Genomic DNA, 22261 nt, shown 5'->3' with positions numbered 1-22261 from the left:
GGTTTTAGACCAGGTCAGTTCATACCTCTGTTCACAGGAGCAGCGAAATGCCACAGTTAGACCACACTAAAGAAATGGCTTCGGCAAAACCTCCTCTGCGGTCACAAATATGAGCCGATATTTGCTGCACTCTATATTTTTCAAATGAAAATCCAGGAGAAGGAGGCTTTCCAAAACGATGTGATAAAAACAAACTGTCAGTAATTGTCGCTTCCATCAGCGTTTGTGGGCGGTACGAAATTCACAATATGTTGTCAGATTAAAAAGCGTAATGAGCGTGAACAGGTGAAAACAAACTGAGCATGAAAGTGTTCAAAGAAGCAACGATGGAAGTAGGTTTTAGACCAGGTCAGTTCATACCTCTGTTCACAGGAGCAGCGAAATGCCACAGTTAGACCACACTATGAGTTCGTGATGATAAAATGTTGACATGAGACGAACAAAATCTATGAGGGTTATGAAGAGAGCTCTGAAACTTGCACATCTTAACTATTTCGGTGACCATCTCGATCTGAATATCTCAATCAAGTTAAATGAAATGTTGATCGACGTATTTGTGGTATTTTTTTCGCGTTCATGGGCCGTTTGAAGCGTCATTTTACGAAATTAATGGGGCCGTTCTCCTTTTCTTCTCTTAACGGCCTCCAGTAATTTCGTAAAAAGACGTTTCAAACGGCCCATGGGAACAAAAAAATACGTCCATTAACATTTCATTTAACTTCATTGAGATACACCCCCTGATTATTTGCGCTTCACTGCATTTCCGGAAATAGGCAGGTAACCAATAAAAATGAGTTAAATTAAAAACCGGAAGCTCTGTTTTCCCACTAAAACGGTGAGGCAGTTTTTTTCTTTCCGCTAGAAAGAAATGGCTTCGGCAAAACCTCCTCCGCGGTCACAAATATGAGCCGATATTTGCTGCACTCTATATTTTTCAAATGAAAATCCTTGAGTATCGCTGACGTTGATCTATTTCACAATTTTCTCTTTTCTTTTATTTGATCGTAGACGATACTTTGGAGCAACAAACAACTGCACTCGAAGGTTTACCCGCCACAATTTGTTTGATGCAAACTGGCATACTCTGGTGAAACGGTGTGGCTGTTTTTTTTTTCATCAGGGAAAAAATGGCTTAGCCAAAACGTTCTCTGCTGGCGCAAATACGACTTGATATTTATCTTCCAAATGACAATCCGCTAGCATAAGCCACCGTTAATCCGATCAAAGCTGCTTATTCCATTTGATCATAAACAATACACGTGGAAGCGGACAAACAACAACCACGCTCCAAGGTTTCCGCCCGTCTTAATTTCTTTCGTTAGAACCAACGCCTGAAATATCAGGCGTAGAAATTGCTTCTTTTCATTCCGATTTTAATGCGCGATACATATTAAATTCCGAAAGACATGTAAGTGCTTCATCGCGAGCTAGAGCGGAAGTAATATCTTCGCTATCTTTCTCTTTCTCCCCCAAGACACATGTGGCTTGTGATTGACAGCCGGAGCTTAACCGCACCAATCAGAGTTTTGCAAAATAACAATAATTTTGGGTAGGCGTAATCTCCCCTCCCCCACCCTACCCCTCTCCTTATTTATTTATTTATTTATTTTTTTGACCGTCGACCGCCCCCATAGTACAAATTTATTTCTTTCCCCAGCCTTCCGCGGCCATTAAAATCAAAGATGGCGGGCAAAATTTCCGTTACGAAAAAACTGAGCACTCGTTCGCCAAATTAACGCCTGCTCTGCGGGCTAGGCGATGATTAGAAGCCAATATTCAAACTGTAACAGGCCGGAGGCCATGACAACCTTAAGAAGTACGTAGTCGTGTGTGAAACATGACAAAAGAGGTAAGACTTCCAAGGCACGTAATCCCTTTTCATCTTGAAACTTTTTACGCCGGTTTTACCATGGTGCGTGGTACGTGGCGTAAACCGAATTTGACACCCATGCGGGTCTAGGAACATGGTCAGGGCACGCTTATGGGCGCCCATACACGCTCCCTCGGGATTCGTATCCAAGATCCTTGTAAGAGCAGAGATTAATCAGAACCCTGAGCTACAAGCATCTCAGATCCGCAATTTTGACTCAACTCCAAGAACAATAGGGTAATTCGAGCGTCGAAACGTTAGCTTTTAAACTCTTTGCGGTGGCCAATTTACGTCATCAACTTAGTCGATACTACTTAATTACCCTGTTATACTCTCCCACCGACGCAGCACCACAGTTTCTCTAGAAACTTACCCCCTTTATCCAAGAACAATAGACTTCGTTTGCTTGTGTGCCTTATTTTCCCAACGTTGGTCATGTCTTTGTACTCTAGAGAACTCTTTCTTTCAAATTTTGCCCTATTGACGTGATTAGGTACGCATAATGTACAAAAGACAAATAGAGGTATTCCCTTGAGTCCTCCACTCAGAAAATAGCACATGCAAGTAAATGACTGAAGGGGTAAGTTTCTAAAGAAACTATTGTGCTGCGTGTTTCTAAAGAAAATTGCGATGCTGCGTTAAGGGGGTAAGTTTCTGAAGAAACTGTGGTGCTGCGTCGGTGGGGGAGTATGACAAAGTAATTTGGTTTTATCAACTGAGTTAATAATGTAAATCAGCCACTGTTAAGAGTTGTGAAGATACGGAGGTGCTGCGTCGGTGGGGGAGTATAACAAGATAATTTGGTTTTATCAACTGAGTTGATGATGTAAATTGGTCACTGTAAAGAGTTACAAGCAAAAGAGGGCTTTGGCCCTTTGGGACCCATAGGCATTTCACTTGCATTAATGTGAGACTTTGATTGTTTCAGAGTCTCACAACAGGATTGAGAAAGATACACTTCATCTCTGGTGGAGTTCAAACAGAAAGATTGTCAAGGTAAAAAAAGAGCGAAAAGTATAAACAATCTTCAACTTTATCACCCATGTAACTGACTACTTTTCACATAAAAAGATGGAATAAACCCAAAAATTAGAGAAAGATGGTTTTCGTCTTGTCACCAGCGTGGGACAAAGAAAAAAATTCTGAGTTCCAAGGAGGAATCGAACCAAAGACCTTCGAATTCTGCGCTCCGATGCGTAATGAGCAGTGCTTATTACGAAGTGCATATATGACACGCGTCCTTGGCCTTATAAAGTTTTGGCACATCTCTTCTTTGCTACATGCCTCGGCCAGATACGTGTTCTGCATGTTCACTCTAGCCACAGTCATAAATATTCGTCGAATTTCTGGTTTCCTGGTCAAAAATTGTCTCGTTTTATGCACCATACAAAGCCGTGCGCAGTATGAAAAACAGATACCTTGTCACAGAAACTAAAGGGTGGAAAGATCGTTCGAAGGAATTTCCATCTCGTTCCAAGCTTCCCCAATTTTTTTCGCTACAGCTGAACCCCGATATTACTACATCACGGGCGACGAGCCGGAGAAGAAAAAATGTCCGAAATATGAGTCGTCATCGATGAAATAGTTGTAGTATCACATGTAGAAACAAAACGTTTGTTGCTCCAGTAAATAATTGTGTTATAAATCATAAAATGATAACATTATATAGAATAAGAGAAATGGTAAGTTTTGAGCTCGGTGAAGAAATAAAGAAAGATGTTTTTCGTCTTGTCACGAGCGTGGGACAAAGAGAAAAATATTTCTCTATTTCTTTACCGAGCTCAAAACCTTACCATCTCTCTTAATCTATTCACAAACATGACGCTATCGACATTGCTGATCCTAGCAGTATGCAGGACGCGCGTCATATGAACTTCGCAATAGACCTCGCTCTCCGTAGAGTCTCTGTGGCTCAGTGGTAGAGCATCGGAGCGCGGAATCTGTAGGTCTGAGGTTCGATTCCTCGTGGCGGCTCAGAATTTTCTCTTTGTCCCACACTTGTGAAGAGACGAAAAACATCTTTCACTGTTAACAGTATACTTCGCGACATAAAAAGTTAAGCAATTTTTTCAAAAGTGTTGACTTTACATACATGCTTTAATGGGTGGATACAAACTTATTAAAGGCTCAAAAAATGTAAAAATCGAGAACTACATTTTTGTTGAGTTGCTTAGCTTCTCATTTTCCGGAAAAAACAGTCAAGATTACAAAATTCAAGTGGAAAGCAAGCCAACTGTGATTAATGCCTTAAACAAGCGGAAGCCGGTCAAGATACTTTTTTTTTCGTCACACAGCAAGTTAAAAACCGTAAATATCATTCTTCTTGATACCTTTCCCGGTGTCACCGATGCCTTTCCAGATGCCTCTGTTGGTTATTATAGAAGTGAAAAGTATTGTCACTGTCAAAGCTTTTGGAAAATTATTTAACTTTTTAATTTGAGAAATGTAACTTGGAAATATTTCGGCTTTACAACACGATTGTTTTCTGCAACTACAAATGATCTCTTTCTATATGAAGTATTAAAATTGTTTCACCGTTGACTATTCATATTTCGGACTATTTTTTCCTTCCCGGTTCGACGCCCGGGATGTGACAGCTCCCAACTCAAATTGCTAAGGGAAATTGAAATTACTTCAAGTTATCGGAGTTTCGAGTTATAGGGGTTAAAATAACAGTAAAAGTATGAGGCAAATCTAGGGGAAATCAGTTTTGCTTATTCAATTTTGAGGGGAAGAAGAAACATGTTATTGTTCTCAAGAATGAACTGGGCAAGATTGACAAGTAATGACAAACGACAGGTCGACTCCAGATTACGCGTCATCTATTATTTCTCTTCGCCGGGAAGAACTGTCAAAACTGTTTGTATACGAACATACAAACGTGTGATATCGACAAAGGTCAATTTTTCGTAATATATAAATGAGATTAAATGTAATCTACCGGTTCAAAATGTTATGGCTCATTAGTCCGCAAAAGTGAAAATCGACTGAGTTATCGAGGGTAAAATTACAAAGAAAAATACTTGAAGGGAAGTAAAAATCGCCACGAGTTATCGGGGTTTCGAGCCATTGGGGTTAAAATTACAGTAAATATATGGGGCAAATCTAAGGGAAATCAGTTTTGCTTCGAGTTAGCGGGGAATTCGAGTTATCGAGGGTTTGCGTTATCGGGGTTCAACTTTTCATGCAACTAAAATTCCACGTTAACAAACTCAGTACATCATATTACATTGCATTTGTTCGAATCTTGCTTATATTTAGAGATGTTCAAAGCCGAGCACTAGAAACAGTATTCAGTAAATGGTTTGAACCCGGGAGTGATAGAGCTAGAGGTCTGTAATAGTAATAGAGTAGTTCTGAGAGGGACTGTTGTCGAAAGTGGTAACTGACGAGTCGACAACCTGAGCGGAAGTTATCATCAGAGTCAAGTGACTTCCGCTCAAGTCGTCGAAACTTCACCTCTACCGACAACAGTCCTTCTCAGGACTACCTTCAACCGGAAGATCAGACTTCACGATCAAAAAGTCATTCTAACGATGCAAAAAAAGTATGGTTTTTATCAAAATGCGGTTAGATATGTAAAGCCTGTTGAACTCGGGGTGTTTGCTGCTGTTGTTGTTGTGTCATCTGAAACAAAAACACAAACCGGAAAGAATTTCAATCATCGGAAATCAGGGATAGACGCTTAGCAAGTTTTAACTTCCTTGCGCAAAACTTAAAGCAATTTGAGTACATTCCCAGAAAGAGAAAATATTCTGTCAAAAATGATCTTTAGAGAATTTTCACAAATAGAGCTCAAGATGCAAAATACAGTGCCACGTTGAGGACAGCCACTTTCTATGAGGAGATTCGACGAAGAAACACTTACGCAACATAAAATATACAAATATATCATGGTTGCTTAGGTTTCAGCAAACGCTGATGAAGTCACCAATGAACGATACTTACGCCTCTTTTCCCGGCAAATCTACCAAAATTTGACATGAAAAGCGTAAGTTTTCGTTGCAAAAAGTAAACAGACGGTCGATGGAATTCAGAGCTGAACAGTTTCTCCCAGGAGCCCGAAGGAACACTTAATACTTCTTTTGTTATCAAACGATATTACTCGCACTACACCTACTAAACCGAGTCATGAAAATTCACAAGATGTTTCCTTTGGTGATGTACTAATCCTTACTGATCAGGAAACAGACGGTGCCTGAGAACCAGCCCCTTACTTCTTCTGAGAGGGGGGGGGGGACCCCGTCGAGGAGGAGATTATACATTTTAGTTATAAAAATCACAATTTTTTTTGGATTCTAACGGCTATTTTGACTGTTTTGAAACAAAAACGTCAAATTCGCTGTTGCGGAAAGAAACTGTTGCTTTTTTTTTCAAGTTCTTTTTTTTTCCACGACTCTTCACAGACAGCAAATACATAAGGTGGTGCAGCGCCACTTCCGGCGACAAAAAAAAGCTCCTATTAAGTATGTCTCTATCTCTGGTTAAATTTTTGCCATAGTGCAAACACTATACTTTGAAATTTTGAGTAAAAGGCCTCGCCTCAACTTACAAACCGAAACGAAACTATGATTGATAAATGCGAACACTCTTGTTTGAAAATCTGAAGGGGGCCGCCAACTCTCTCAACTGGTAAAATCTTTTGGCTTCTCTCCACAAAACTTCGACAAAATGTCGCCTGAATGAGTCGATGGTAAAATACATCACGCTTACCTGTAAGACCGCCTACCCCTGCTCGTCTGTGCTGCCCAGTAGACAGATTTACGTCATATTGACACTTGGAAGCGGGCTCTCCTATGTAAGAGTTTCCGGCCCTTTGAAAATTTTTTTAGCAGATTTATGATTAAGCATCCCTGTTTAATATCGTTTAAAAAACTTGGCTTCTTGACTGCTCTATATTGGACGTGCACTATCAACTTTATCGGCTGAAGTACGCCGTTTTAATGAAAAAAACAAAGCAAAACAAAAATAAGTGAAATAAAATGAAACAAAGTCTCTAACGCTCATCAACCTTCCTGATTTTCTAATTGATTATTTTCCAATCATTTTGATGAGTTGGTTTCAATTTGTATTTCCCTTGAAAAAGAGAAAAGCATTGCCCATCAATGAAAATGTAAAGCTAACAAAACCTACAACACATCGTTTTATGTTTCATTTTGAAAGGTACCTATCAACAATCATTACACGGCCGTGGGAAGCTGAACTTGAGATGGCTTTTAATAAATAGCATAGTCATATCCATCAAAACAGATTTAAATGGTTTTAGTAACTAAACCTGAACGCATAAAGCTGATAATTGATCACAGCATTTTAGGTCTCGCCAGAATTATTCGACTTCTAATTTAAAATTCATGACTTACCCCTTGAGCGCTTTCCACTATGTTATTCCCGATAACATTCCTCGCTTTTTGAACAGTTTCCTGGTTAAAAACCTCAACGTAATCGCATTTCCTTTCTATGTTTCAAAAATTACAACGACAGGGAACGCATTCCAAAAACGACGGGGTAAGTTCGAATCATTTAGGCTAGAAAATACCAGACAGCGGCGATATTCACAAGCAAAACGAATGTGAATAATTTACTTAACTTACGACGAGTCTTCAATCTACCCTTTAATTAAGTAGCCACGTTTAAACCGCTATAGCAACTTGTTTTCGCTTTCACTGAGGAAACTTCCTTTTTTCTTCAGTTTGATAACGAGGAAATTCGAAAACGCAACAACCATTTAGAGTAAACCTTTCATTCAGTGGGAGAGATCCACACGAGATAACTTACACAACCATATCATGATTTTGAATTTTTTTATTGAGTTTCTGGTTATTTGGCATAAGATGCAAATAGGAATTTTCAACATCTGTTTCCTTCTCGAAAATCTACCGTCCTTGAGGCTGTGTGGCTAGTCGCTCCAATTCAACACGTCACCAAAAAGAAGCAGATAAGAAAAACAATTCATCATTTTTAAACGCTCTGTAGGTTGGTGGCGTGAATTCTTCTCCCGCGGGAGGTTGTTTGGTTTCTATTTTTCCGCTTTGTCTGAAACTTCCCTCAAACCCGTTTTCGTCTGTAAGAAAAGCTCAGCGAATCTGAACAATCTTTGTGGGTTTGCAATATTTCCCTTTTCTTTTTAAATTAAAAAAAATCCTTTGAAAAACAGAGTCGCTTTTGATGTCAAAGGTCCAACGACAGTTTAGAGTAATTAAAATTCTTCTTTTTCAAGAACGCGCAATGAAAACGAAAAACAATTGAGCATTTCTAGGTCACAGAAACACACTTGGTTTTCATGGCAGCGTTTTCTTCTTTTGGTTTTCCTATGTAATTGGAAAACGAGTCGTAATAAAGTGGGAAAGGAAATAAGCTGAAAAGTTATGTAAGGAATTATTTTGCTTCATCATCTTCTGTCCAATGTTGCGAATTATTTTCTCTGCGGTTTTATTTTAATCTGAATAATCGTTCCCCAGATTAAATTTCAAGCTCAACTTCCCGTTAGGCGAGGATAACTTAGAATAGCGCTCACATCAAGCCATCAACAACTAGTGTTTAAACACTTTCTACCCTCTTCATTAAAAGAAGAAAGCCACTGATCCAAGCAGGTAGTTACCGATATCTTTATTTTGATTTAAATTCAACGTTTATTCAAATAACTCCGCCAGCGCTTCGAAGATTCCAGGCATTTTGCATAACAATAACTCTTATCACGTGGGCTTTTGTTTGTAAGTGAATGATTGACAGACATTTCGTATCGGATGAACAATTTTTTTGCATTTCTGCGTGGAGTGGCCTTGCACTGAACGCCAAACTTCCAAACTGCAGTTTTTCTCGGCACTTTTCTCGACATCGTTCAAAACTCTTGATGAACTTTAAGCGGGGTTAGATTTTCTTCGCGTTTCGTTTACTCGAGTTTGAACTTTCGGTTTTTTTCTGGCCAACTTAAAAGTGAGTTGTGTTTTCTATATTAGCGCACACTTAACACCCGGCAGTTCAGTTTTCAACGGGGTCTCTTCTTTTTCAGCGCTTGTTTATTTTTAAGGAGGACTTGTCGCGTACTAACTCGCTTGCCATCTCTTCTCTTTATTGTAGGCGATATTTACAGGAGGAGGAACAAGCAACATGTCTTGTGAAGATATAACAAAGCACAATGGAGCTGAAGAACCAAAGAAGCAAAACAAGTCTTCACATGGAAACGAGGTCAAGTATTTCACGCGCTACAACGCGATCCTTTCGGTTTTCTGCGTTAAGATTTCGCAAGAAATCTTTCATTTTCGAGCAAAAGTTTCGAAAAACCTAATCAACCCTTCATCTTGTTGAAAAATGTGATTAAGCAGGAAATTCAAGCCCTATAAAGTCGTTTTTCCAAACCGAAAGTGTCTGAACCCAAAGGTTATTGAATATTCAGACATTGAAACACCTCAAGCGTATAGATCAGCGTGATGGAAGGAAATTACACTCACGCTATATCGGTCATTCAAAAGCATTTGGCTCCGTCGGTATTTCACGTCTAGGCTTCGATGGATCTTGTTAAGTTTTGTGTACGGCCGGAAAGACGAAGCTTTTCACGCTTTCCGTGTTGCTTCGCGGTTGGTTCCCAAAATAGCTTTTAATTTATGAATTGATTTCATAACATTTTGATGCCATTTAGCTACTTTTGTTTGTTCTAAGTCTTTTTTTCCTTCGTGGAAGGCGAAACATTCGAGAGCGCTACCCTTTTCCCAGGCGTCCATTAGAGTTTTTAATGATTTACGATTTCGAAAAGAAATATTATTACTGCTTTTCTGTGTGTTGCCCAAAGCGGATTTGTTTTCACATTTCACACTAGGCTGAGATGATCATGACAAAAGCAGTCGACCTCATCCTGCAAGGGTCGCACATCGTGGCATTTTCTTTGAAGGCTTTTCTGTCATTTGTTTTACTTCTTTTTTGTTCATTGTAACAGTTAAATAGACCAAAGTCCGAAATTGACGTCATGAAAAAATTATTCTCGCTCAACGCGAAACAGGAAAACGGACACCGCCTCACTTCATTCCTTGTTTCTGGATCGTCCTGGCAAATAACGTGACGATTGATTTGAGAAAAAATTAACAAACTGTTTTTATCTCAGTTTTGTTTGTTCTTCATTTAAAAAATCATAGCGGCTTTTTGGTAACATCTCGATTTGATATTCTTTCGCCGATCGTTAGCAATATGGATTCTCGAAATCGATATTCAGTTAGAGTGTAATAATTGCTACCAGAGATCTTTTCAAGGGAAGAAACTGTTTTCAATTCTAGTTTTTTAATATCGTGCTGTGGGATGTTTCTTTTTCAAATGAAAATTAACAAAACTCATCAAGGTTCGCAACCACTGATTTCGGCCGGACATAAACAAATTTTTACTTCCTCACAAGACTTGAATCGAAGCGATTTCATGATTATCGACAAATGACTTTTGACCGTGATTATTTCCTTCTTATCGCACAAGTGTATACTTTTGTTTCATACCGTAAACGTTTACTGATAAACGATAGTCAGTTCCAAGCAAAATAGAAGAGAAAAACCACAGAGACCGATTCCGAACGCCTGTTCCGGCGAACGAAATAACTAGCTTTGCCCAAGCTTTCAGTCAGCGAGGAGGTTAAACACACTCTAAAGGTCAATCTGTCTCCACATGTCGAAGCTGTTTTTTTTTCTGATATTAAATTTAATACTTAATCTCAATCGTCACGCAAGTGCTGTGAACGACCTTTTCAAAAGCTAATTTTCCTTTTCATTCTTGGGTGGCTTATGAATCCTCGCCGGATCTACGGATTTGGGCCAAAAAGTAGCAAGCATCCACGAATTCGTTCGACGCCGCCTTTTTTTCGTTTTGTGTTATTTTTCTTATGTATTTTTTTTTGGTCCCTAATCAGAGAATGAAAAAAGTATACGGTAGTACATAGATAGTTTTGTGATTAATTACTTCTGGGCGAAGAGGTGTCCACAATAAATATTCTGTAGATGTTGCAGTATTGAAATGACGCATTCAGGAGTTGGAGTATATATAACATCAGGCAGCAAATATATTTGGTTAATGGGCGAAATGCTAAAGAACAAGAGATTTTCCTGTTTATTGTTGTTGTTGTTGTTCTGTTTTTTTTCTTGTGTGTGTGTCTGCGGATCAAGAACGGTTCATATATTTAATAAATAAAATTTTACGGTATACGGAGTAAAATTTGCGCAAAGATGCTTTCGGTGTGAAAAAAACGAACTTCAAAAACCAAAAGTGATCTAAATAATTGAATCTTTTTTTTTTTCTTGTATAAATCATCTATTCAACAATTGCACCCACGAATTTTTACACCAACTGTTGTTATTAACTTCGTTCTTTTTCTCAATAGTGGATTTATGGAGAAATTTCAAATGGTGAACTGCAGAAAAATCCCTTCATAGGAATGTCTTATGGGCCACCCGCGAAGAAAGTGAAAATTGAGGGCGAAGAGGACAAACAAACAGAACAGGATCGATCCACAAATGGTAATAAATATTCACCATCAAGAGCTTTGCAAAATTATTATCGTTCCGGTCGTACACAGACGAAGGGCGAGATTAATCATAGGCTCGCGTAGCGTACTTATTTTCGTGTGGACTAAAATACCACTGAAAGATATCTCTTTTTAAACAATTAACATCATTAAAAGCAATGTCTTGAATTAATAGCGTCGAAAACAGAAATGTTCGTTCTTTTTTCTTTCGATACATATCAAGAGAATATTCTCTTTTACAGATCTGTTATTTACCGGGCGTGAGGTCCGTTTGGGAGATTTAGACCGACCGGTAAATTTACTTTTTTTTCGATGGTTTGCTAGAAAAACTCCGGACCGTGGTTCATTTGTTAAACACTGACTCGGCTACCAGCATGCAATTAGCCGGTCGGATTCGAAGACTTAAGATTTCGGCCCGCCTAGTAAAAAAAAAGTATATTTAATAAGTAAAAAATTACGGTGTTGTCACCGGAAACCTTCCTCGTTTCCAGAGGCAACCCAATCTTAAGAGCCGTGCGTCACCAACCGTCAAAGGTGAAAGCCCGCTGAAAGAGGCCAATAATCATATCATCACTGGGAACGCAGTCAGTTTCCCGTGACAACGACACAATTTTAACGTAAAAAAGTGGTTGCCATACTTCCGTCGCTCCTCACTCAACCTAAAGTCGTAGTATTTTCCCGTCCAGCCCAACCAAACTCAGTCAATGAGCATTTTATCATATAAAACTAGCTGTTTAAATCTATTTAGTGAGACATTAAACATATATGCCTGATTCTACGCAGAAAACCTGGTGATAAGGTCAGAACCTTTCCCGCAACGAAGTACACCACCTCCGTTGTTTCTGCCTTCTGATGTCACTGAAGACAAGAAGCCTTCTGTAAATGATAGTAGCGACTTGAATGACGCTGTTACTAAGCAATCAGTTGACAATGACAACAATAATGACACGAAGAAGACTGAGGTGAAAACTGAGGATGTTGTTGACGATCCATTTGGAGCTTTAGATTGGAAAGACGGAATTGCCACTTTACCAGGTACAGTCATATGCCGTCACAAGTCAATTCCAGTCTAAGAGTTGCGAAAGATGATGTAGTCATGCTATTGACACAAGTAAACTCGGAAAAATTGAACTCTGAGGCACTCGGCAAGAATGCTACAACTTCCAAAAGGAGGAGGTTTTAATAAAATGTTTAGGATATGTTTCTCCAGGCGCCCCTCCACCCCTCTGAGTCCTGTAATTGTCCGTTTACGCAGTACTTACATAGTTGTCCCTGTGGTGTTTTTAGGAAGCAACCTGAAGTTCAAACTGACTGAGTTTGGAACTCTGGAGATTATCAGCACCATAGAAACAGACAAAGGCGAATACGAGTGGAGCACACCCACGCAACACCGCAAGACAAGCACGGATGAGAGAGAAAGCAACAAAAAGAGCAAGAAAAGCAAAGGTAACAAGATAAAAAATGTACATTTCATTGTTGAAGGAATCTTTTAATTACGTGTCCTAAGTGATCCAGGATTTCTTCACTTTGCCCTGTTACTGAGTTCAAGAAAACTCGCGCCACCATCTCAACCGATCAGATGGAAAAACTAAAACCAATCCCGACTCGGCCACTCGCGTTTTCCAACGCTTCAAGCAAGTTGCCTGTTTTTACTTGAGTTCATTGTTTAATGATGAGGTTAACCGTTGTATTGATTGCTATTCAGTTGAAAGCTGCTCTGATCCAACGTAAACCGTTTTTAGCATGGTTAGTTTTTCGAGGAAATTGCTGACTGGAATTTATTTTTCGATACCATGCCTAAAACCTGCCTAGAAAAATCAGCCTTTTCTTTTTTCTTACGAAAAACAGTTTCTGGGAAAAGCCCGAATTCCTCGTCAATATCTCCGGACACCAGTAGCATTCTGTGTTGTGAAGTCTGTGGGAAATACGGCCTGCCTCATGAATTCTCCGCCTCTGGAAGGTTTTGCAGTCTGTCTTGTGTGGGCGTGTACACCGGTAGACGAAACAAAGGGCGGGAATACGTTCGACATGCTAAAACAGTGGACGGCAAGATCGTCAAAAGGAAAAAGAAAGATAAATCTAAGAATCAAGCTTTGTCGCCTCATGATGGGGATTTGCAAAATGTGAGTATCTCCAGGCCCTGCATGAGAAGAAGTTTGGATTATATTGTCAGTTTGTTGAAAAAATATAGAAAGCCGACCACAGTCTAGTTGGACGAAGGCCATCCCCATTAAATGTTATGTTCCCCAACGCCTTCTCTCTCGCGTTGTTAGGTTAGTCTGGCGATAAAAATGAAGGAAAATTATGAGGTCGGTGGGACTAGTTGTAGTGATATATTTTGGTTTGGAATTTTTTTCCGAATGTCTCCCATGATCGACTTCTAACTCCTCGCAATAGTCGTTTTCTACGAAAAGTCTATTTGCAGCATTTTTTTTCTGTAATTATCCAGAGTAAAATTTTGGTTGTCGGACAAACTTCATGGAATTTTTTTTCACTCTCCCACATACGGTCAGTGGGGCGATAGGAGGCGAAACTTTGTATGTGGATCACTTAATCACCTACTGATCGAATTGCTCGAGTTCTTGCGGTTAATGAAAACCGGACGTTTGTTTCTTTCAATTTTAGGAGACATCACCTACACCAGAGAATGACCAAGAAATGTTGGGAGCTCGCCGGACGTTTAAAGTTAAAAGAAAACGAATGAAAAACAAGTTGAAGTTTAAGAAAGCCTCCTTAAACACAACAGATCTCATGAAGGGCGAAGACGGTGAGTGATAATTGATAAGAACACTTTGAAATTTCAGGTTGCTACCAACCAGGGAATTTCAAACTGTTGTAGCAAGAGCCAAGTCTTGATTCACTGCCGTAAACAAGCCGAGACCAAAGTAATGTCAAAGGCCAATCAGATCTGAGGAAAATATCATAAATAGCCAATAAGAGCCAAGAGCAAAACACGCGGGGCGCAGGATAACGCAAGCCGCCAAATCTCGATTGGTCTTGATTGGTTTAAGGGCTGGCTCTTAATTGGTTCGTCAGTAACGTTGATTAAAACCAGAGCAATCTCATATTTCTTTCCACAATCAATTCAAAATTGCTTGAAACAAAATCTACCCAGACTGACTTACAACTGAGTCTGTCCTGGGTCAACTAAACTTGAACGTCTCTCTGTAGCTCTTGCAATTGTATTTTTATACTCATCTCCACTGAAATTTCGATAATTTTTCTTCTGAATTAGATAATCATCTAATTAAAAGGCTCTAAAATACTATTACTGTTGTTTTGCAGTTCCGTATGACTCAACCAAACCTTTTGTATGGGCAGATTATCTAGCAGCTTGTGGTTCAAAACCTGTTCCAACCAGTGTATTTCTTCAGGTTTGTGTCAATTTCCTTTTTTCACACGAAGTGTTCCCGGCCAGTTGTTGTACCTTGAGATATTGTTGGTGTGCAATATCATCCAACGTGAGAGAAACCCTTTTTTAACACAAACGATTTACTTTTGTTTAAATAAAGAAATACGAGAACTGGTCAAGGAGGTAAGAATGCTTTATCGATTAATTGTTGTAAAACCAAAGTAATCATAATGGCCAGTCAGGAAGAAGAGATATATGGTAAAGAGCCAATAGGAAGTTAAAGTAATCATAATGGCCAATCAGGAAGAAGAGATATATGGTAAAGAGCCAATAGGAAGTTAAAGTAATCATAATGGCCAGTCGGGAAGAAGAGATATATGGTAAAGAGCCAATAGGAAGTTAAAGTAATCATAATGGCCAATCAGGAAGAAGAGATATACGGTAAAGAGCCAACAGGAAGTCAAAGTAATCATAATGGCCAATCAGGAAGAAGAGATATATTGTAAAGAGCCAAGAGGAAGTTAAAGCAATCATGATGGCCAATAAGAAGGATGAGATATATGGTAAAGAGCCAACAGGAAGTTAAAGGAAAAACAGCCACGTTTTGTTTGCTTGTTATTTGGCATTTGATCAGTTGAGAAAGAAGCTAGTTTTCTGGGTTAAATACCGAACAAAGTTAAGAAAACCAGTGCCATCCCGAATCACTTTCGACACTCAGTGTAAGATATCCCTGAAAAACCCAGAAAAGGCTGAGGGCCATACAGAAATACCCCATTGACTGAAATCCTTTACCTTTTTCGCGTTTTCACAGGAAAATCCGTTTATCGATCTTGAAAACAAAACGTCTTGCGGATTCGAACAGGACATGAAACTGGAGGCGATCGACCCAAAGCACCCGTCGTACATTTGTGTTTGTACCATAGTCAGGGTAAAGGGCACCCGATTGAGGCTTCATTTTGACGGTTGGTCTGAGAGTTATGACTTCTGGAGCAGCGCCGACTCACCATTTATTTTTCCGATTGGCTGGTGTGAGAAGAACGGTCAAAAACTTCATCCTCCTCGAAGTAAGTGGAGAACTGAAAATACTTCCATTGTTTAGCTGTCCTTTCCTCTACTCTCCAGAAAACAAAGTCAGTTTGGGTAGTTCTTTTTAGGTCGTGGAGTTAGTCATTATCAACACACAACAAATGAATTTAGTAAAAACCACAACTGGATACAGTTCTAGTATTTCTCACATCATTACCCCACAGATCGGAAATATACATCGATTAACTTTTTATAGAAGGCAGAAAAGGAGGGGGGTTGCTAAGCGAGAATCGGGGTCGGGACATAGCTCTACCCCCCCTCCCCCCTTTGCAAAAACTGACAACTTAATTGTACTTTTCCAAAACTGATCACATATGCACTGGACGCTGTTAAGATTGAGAGGAGATCAGTTGGTACCAGCGAAATACGCAGGAGATATTTTACGTGATTTGAGTAAACGCGTGCATTTGGATTGAGTCATCTTTTGAAGCTTAATTATAAGGCCTTGGTCTGTTTTTAGGCATGTTATCTTCCGAATTCAACTGGGATAAGTATTTGAAGACTTGTGAGGCAAAAGCAGCTCCTGAAAATCTCTTCAAACCTGTAAGTTTGTCTTTTAAGGCTAATGTTGCGGTTTCTTTCAACGTGTCGCAAATGCTGAAGTCACTACTTAGGAATGATGATGCTGAACCTGAATGGAATAGGTTCCCCCACCCACCCACCCCTTCCCTGGAACAGAATTTCCATTTTTTCTCCTCGTTATCGCTGGTATTTATTTGTCCTCGTGGATGAAGTGAAACACTCCGAGAGTGAAGTCTCTTACTGGCGAGAGCACAACACATTTACTGGCTAGGATTCGAACCCATTAGATTCCCAGCCAAGGGTGCTTACCATTAGCACTACACTATTTAGTAGAGATTGAGGACATTTCTTTTTATTTATGTCATTGTTCTCCGACGTCATAGTAAAATTGCGGTATCTCTTCAAGTCATCCGAGAAGTAAATTCATGTCTCAGTTATTGCTTGACGTATTCCTTTGTCTTATTTTCTTCAGATCTCACCAACTAAACACGGTTTTAAAAACGGTATGAAACTAGAGGCCGTGGATCGAATGAACCCGGATCTAATCTGCGTTGCCACAGTAACAAATGTGATTGGCGACCACTTTCTAGTTCACTTTGATGAGTGGGACGACTCCTATGACTACTGGTGTGGGGATGACTGCCCTTACATTCGTCCTGTGGGGTGGTGTAAGGAGAATAATAGGAATCTTAACCCACCCAACGGTAAATATTGACGCTTTAGTAACAACATGCCATGTGATTATTTGAGTGTCAGGCACTTATACATCCTCGTCGTTAAAGAGCTTAGTTTCGGCCACAAAGGAAAGAAGCGCACTAGATGTAACGAATCCTTTCTACAGAATACTGGTTATGTACCTTAAAGGAACCTCGTCAGCCTAATATTAAAAAGTCGCTCATTTTTAAATCGTCTCCATCTGCTCCACCTTAAGAAATATCCACGCTCCATTTGGGTCTATCCCATTAATCTTTTCTTTTTCTTGCCTGCCAAACTAACATTTTGTAGTTTCACATGGTCGTTGCAGATAACAAATAAAGTTATCGCGAAGTAGCTCCTTTCTTGGGTTATTTCATACACTAAGCTGTTTTATTTATTTATTCATTTTTACAAATTTAGACGACGAGTTTCATACATTTCGTTGGGAGGATTACCTCAAATCCACAGGAACCATTGCTGCTCCATCATATTTCTTCAAAACGGTGAGTTTGATCTAAACAATTCCTTGATAAATGAACAATTTCAGTCACTGAAAAACGCTATCTGAGCCGTCGCACCCTGTTTACAAACTTCACTCCTCACTCTTTACCCTTTTCTTTTACCTTAATATCTTTTGCTCTTGTTGTAAATGGCTCCATATGTCCACAGAGGCCTTTGCCCAAATAACTCAACCAATTTCTATCGATTTCTTTTCCAGCGGGCTCCGCCAATTTTCGAAGTCAATCACAAACTTGAAGCAGTTGACAAAAGAAATCCCTCCTTAGTACGAGCCGCCACTGTGGCTGAAGTAAATGAGTACCGACTGCGAATACATTTTGATGGATGGGATGATATTTATGATGACTGGTTTGAGGCTGACAGCTTGGATCTCTACCCAGTGGGGTGGTGTGAAAAGACAGGTCATCCTTTGGAGACCCCCCTCAGTAAGTTGTTGGCTATACATTACAGCATTTGTGATAGAACGCCGGTAGATTAATGCGAAATATGCATGGTCTAAAGTTTGTTCGTCAAGTAAAGAACGTTTCCAGCTAATTTTGTTGCATATGTAATTTCAGCGACGCGTGAGAAGATATCAAGCGCGGCGTGTCCGACTCCCGGATGTAAAGGAATTGGACACGTGAAAGGCGCGAAGTACTCAACTCATCACAGCACGTTTGGCTGCCCCTACTCTCTGCAGAACCTGAACAAGGACTCGTGTCTTGTCGATCGACTTTCTAATAATTCCATGACTGAAGAGTCGGATTGGTCTTACGCCTCTAAACAAAAATTAGCAGTGGTGAAAGCCATTAAAGGTATTGGTTTCGTTAAATTGTGTTTAGTTTCACTAAGTTTTGGGCAAACTAAGCAACCCTATTCCCTGCAATGTCGTAGGCCACAAAGGCATCGCAAAAAGGCTTCAAATAAGCGCTAAAACACAGGAAAAAATTATTTTGGTCTCGGATATACTCTCCACAGTGAGAGACCGCTGGCCTAATACACTTCATTCTCTGTATTTGAGGCGACCTCGCTCGTCAACGGCTCTGAACCTCGCACGCGGAAGTGTTCAGTCTGTTTTTCATCTCTCTATTTTTGGCAATTGTGCAGTATCTTGCGCTGCTATTGAACAAAAAGATTTGTCATGTTTTAAAGGATCGAAATCTATTCCTGTTTCAGAAGAAATTTCCACCAACCAAGGAGATGGGACCTGTCCGACACCAGGGTGTGACGGGACCGGCCACGTGAGCGGACAGTGGAAGACACACTACACGTTAGTACTTTTCCTGTAAATACTCAGCGAACAGCCTTACGAAAGTGCGCATGCGCTACACTTTATTAACATTAAACATGTTCTATGTTAACGAGTACAGGTGGGTCTACGATTGATCTTCTCCCAGGATTTCTTGTAGGATGATTAACTAGAACGTTTTTCCTTAACTGTTCGAGAGCGGTCATGGAACCTCTTCGGAAAACAAGCAAAAAACCACCATCTAATAGAAACACGGTAAACTCCTAAATTCCAAAAGGAACAATCCTCTAAAAAGCGACTTGACCAAAAAACTGAAAAGCTAAAAAACTCGCACACGATAAAATCGTACCTGTAACAAATACTCACGATGTGTTTCAAATTTTAAAAGACTCAAAGTGCACGCGTTCTAGTCGCGCATCACACCAATTTGGTTTGGTCTTCTTAGTATTTATGTTTTCATTTTTCTTACTCTTTTCAGCCTGTCAGGTTGTCCTCGAGTGAAGCATTTATCAAAATCTCCCTTATCAAAATCACCAACTGCAAAGAAACCCAGCTTTCTTCATTCACCCACAAACAAGAGTTTTGCCGCAGGCATTCCAGAATCCAATGTCATTGGCACACGCAGTACCTCCAGGTAGGGAAGGTTTGTAAATTCTTCAGCGAAAGGAACCATTTTTTTAAGTTTTAGGGCTAGGGTAGGGGAAGTAAAACAACAGAATCGTGCAGAGGAATTTTTCGTTAAATTTAATTTATGAAAAAGGAAAATTAGAGGATTTTTTCCCCAAATCATTTACAGAAAGAAAAGAAAAATCCAAGAAAAGATTCCACCGACGGAAAAGGGTCCTTCAGGAAAAATCAAGAGGAGAGCAGTTATCTGGTCCTTTTGAGGGAAATCTTGAAAAATAATTTTCAGACACTTTTGCAACAGTTCTACCCTAAACACTTCAGTCAGTCGGTAAAATTGTTGCCGTTGCTACTGAGTACTACTATTTTATAAAGAAAGAAGTCTTTTTTCACGAACTTGAGACGAAAAATTTGATCAGCAATGTTGAAGCCGTCATTGAGAGAAATTTGACTTATCTTACATTACTAATTTTTCGTTTCAGGCGAATTAGCTCCAAGGAGGAAAAGCCCGACTTTGCCAAATGCAAAGGTAAATCTCACGCACAGGAAGTTTAGACATTCGCACAGCCAAGACGAGCTGCTTATAGAGTGATTTTCAATTCAGCGTCGACAGTAATCTGGGATTAACCAATCAGATGTAAAACTTAAAGCAATCGCGGCTAAGTCCCGTTTTCCCACGCTTCAAGCAGTTTCTTTGTTTTCACTTTGAGTTTTTATTGGCTAATGGTGATGTAACCTTTGTTCTAATTGGTCGCTGGGATACTTTGGCGGGAGTGTTAACAATTTCCTTAGACTGTGCATTATTGTATCGAAACTAGTAACTAAAATAAACCAAAACACGGTAAATCAGTAATGAGAACGATTGTTCCTTTTGTTTTTTTTCAGTCGCAGATAAAGCCATCCAGCACGTGTCACCGTTCTCGTTCCCATGGCCTCTCGGTAGCGGGTTTCCTACAGCGTTTCTAAGCGAGCTCAGGACTTCCATTAGCCGTAATAACAACGCTGCACTGTCCAGTGAGCGTCAGCGAATGATGGGCTGGGATGTCAATGACGTTGCCAGTCACGTAACATGTCTGGGTTGTGGAGATCAAGCCAAAATTTTTATTGAACAGGTAATTGTTCATCTTTCTCTAAAGTGCGTTTCCTTTTGTAGAAATTTCAATTAAATTGGTCAAGGACATAAAAGTGCAGATTTTATGGCCTAACACCGAGACATAGAATGACAAGTTGCTGCAGCAAGCTTTTGTAACAAACCGTGTCGTGTGTCTCATTTTTAAGCCCTTGGCTTGCTGGCTTGATGATTTTCGTTCCCCATTTGTTTCTGTCAGAGGCTGCTGTTTCCGGCTGGTGCTAATTTTAGTTAAACCTTTTCCTCTCTTCTCCGTGTATTCCACCGTGTGCACTGCTTCCTAAACAAATCGTTACAAATCGTTGCAAATCATTCTTATGGCTGTGATTATGCGTATAAATTCAAACCACCTCGAATTCGTGCTTCTTATGTCGAGTACAAAATAATGCCGCAGGGACGAAGATTTTCACGGGTACTTTTCTTGTCGCTCCAGATGAACAACTCCTGAAATTATCTCTGCGCATGGTCACGAAGCGTGTTTAGACCCTCAGAACTCGTAGTATGAATTAATCGGTTATGTTTAGATTATGAGTCTGAAACGTGAAGGCCTGGGCTCAGTTGTAGAAAGGTCCGATAACGGTATCCAACGGATAAATTGCTTCTGTAAATTACTTCTGGCGGATAAGCGATAGCAAAATTTATAGCGTTCACCAACGTATAGAGTTTTATCCAGTGGATAGTGTTATCCAACCTTCGAACAACCGGGGCCTGATAACTTGCGCCATCAACTTTTTTATTTGTTTCTTGCAGCAAATCGATGGAGAGGCCTTCCTTTTACTCAACCAGAGCGACATCGTGAACATTTTAAAGATCAAGCTTGGCCCTGCCTTGAAGATCTACAACACCATTCCAAAATTTTGATGTACTCACTCTTAGCTGTTTTATACAATATAGACAATTCATTCGCCCCAGTCCCTAACGGCTGTGAATAGCCAGGCACTGACATACGTAATCAGCGGTGGGCTTCCCTATGAAATTTCATTTGATAATATCAAAACGTCAATCAAAAATAAGCCTTGAGAAATCTCGCATCAAGGAAGAATTTTTTAAACTATTTTAAGTGATCTACTTTAAACATTAGTTAGAAACAAATCGAATAAACCTAGCTTCATTGGAGAGAATTTACGTTCGATTTTACCTTTTTTGCGTTTCAACTATCAAAATTGGCATCCACATATTAAATACATGCTATGGTAGATTTAGACCAAGGAAGATGGGGCTCTCTCTAAAAATTGCTGGGAGTTCAGCGTGTAGGAATAATCCTCACAGAGATTTCTATTAAAATTTAACTTTTGGTCTTATTGTGTTTTGATGGACTTATGCCCTAGTAAGCAGGAGATAACTAAACATTGTCGTCACAGTGCGAAAAAAAAAATAAAAGATTAATAGTCCCTTCAAGTTCGCTGAGGGAAGAGGGACAGATGGGTGAGACCTCGGGAGGAAAAAGGACGGTAGGGTTGGGAGACAGGAGATGACAGGCCGGGAAGTGGGAAAGAAATACAGAAAAGCAGACATTCCTTAATCGTTAATCTGCATTATTTCACGACAAAAGAGCGGGAAGCGAGGGCCAACCGTCCTCGAGGTGGAAGAGTGGGATACGGGTGTATATCTTGTTAGACGCTTTGGCGTAGAGTATCGTCCAGTATTTTTACAAGTTGTTCCTCACTAATGACGAGTGAAAATAATTAGTGATAGTACACGCCAAAACTTCTAATAAGTGAAAAATAAAAAACAACTGCTAT

At 39.8% G+C, this 22261-nt stretch overlaps 1 protein-coding gene and 1 long non-coding RNA gene across 6 annotated transcripts; one reads left to right on the top strand and one right to left on the bottom strand.

Annotated features, from left to right (window-relative positions):
• The first annotated feature begins 1689 nt into the window (after nucleotides 1-1689).
• On the top strand, nucleotides 1690-21820 carry LOC131770721 (lethal(3)malignant brain tumor-like protein 4). Of its 5 annotated transcripts, XM_066170416.1 has the most exons (20): nucleotides 1690-1849; nucleotides 2799-2866; nucleotides 8948-9055; nucleotides 11220-11355; nucleotides 12147-12398; nucleotides 12651-12809; nucleotides 13212-13486; nucleotides 13989-14130; nucleotides 14649-14737; nucleotides 15527-15779; nucleotides 16262-16344; nucleotides 16796-17027; nucleotides 17440-17522; nucleotides 17738-17963; nucleotides 18096-18332; nucleotides 18694-18787; nucleotides 19245-19400; nucleotides 19873-19919; nucleotides 20276-20502; nucleotides 21270-21820. In XM_066170416.1, the coding sequence occupies exons 3-20, from the start codon at nucleotides 8978-8980 to the stop codon at nucleotides 21378-21380; spliced, it is 2880 nt and encodes a 959-aa protein (XP_066026513.1). In that variant the 5' UTR covers nucleotides 1690-1849; nucleotides 2799-2866; nucleotides 8948-8977; the 3' UTR covers nucleotides 21381-21820. The 5 variants fall into 5 exon arrangements, with proteins under 5 accessions (XP_066026513.1, XP_066026511.1, XP_066026510.1 ...); XM_066170414.1 differs by lacking the exon at nucleotides 2799-2866; XM_066170413.1 differs by lacking the exons at nucleotides 1690-1849; nucleotides 2799-2866 and adding an exon at nucleotides 7282-7375 and having other exon boundaries at nucleotides 18697-18787.
• LOC131770723 (uncharacterized) lies at nucleotides 5385-7433 on the bottom strand. Its single transcript, XR_009339128.2, has 3 exons — nucleotides 7231-7433; nucleotides 6584-6684; nucleotides 5385-5497 (listed from the first exon to the last, which is right to left on the bottom strand). It is a non-coding gene; the product is annotated as an uncharacterized lncRNA (long non-coding RNA).
• Nucleotides 21821-22261: the final 441 nt, after the last annotated feature.

Source organism: Pocillopora verrucosa, chromosome 7 (genome assembly GCF_036669915.1).
Source record: "Pocillopora verrucosa isolate sample1 chromosome 7, ASM3666991v2, whole genome shotgun sequence".
NCBI lineage: Eukaryota > Metazoa > Cnidaria > Anthozoa > Scleractinia > Pocilloporidae > Pocillopora > Pocillopora verrucosa.
Note: the sequence above shows the minus strand (reverse complement) of the source record. Positions and strands in the feature narration are given on the sequence as shown.

What these genes read in the sequence shown, in the direction of transcription:
- LOC131770721 (XM_059086438.2), top strand. Translation starts at nt 7,328, where the DNA reads ATGTTTCAAAAATTACAACGACAGGGAACGCATTCCAAAAACGACGGG. An exon ending in ATGATGGGGATTTGCAAAAT is followed by an intron (nt 13,487 to 13,988) that starts GTGAGTATCTCC and finishes TTTCAATTTTAG; the next exon opens with GAGACATCACCTACACCAGA. An exon ending in TCCTTTGGAGACCCCCCTCA is followed by an intron (nt 17,964 to 18,095) that starts GTAAGTTGTTGG and finishes ATGTAATTTCAG; the next exon opens with CGACGCGTGAGAAGATATCA.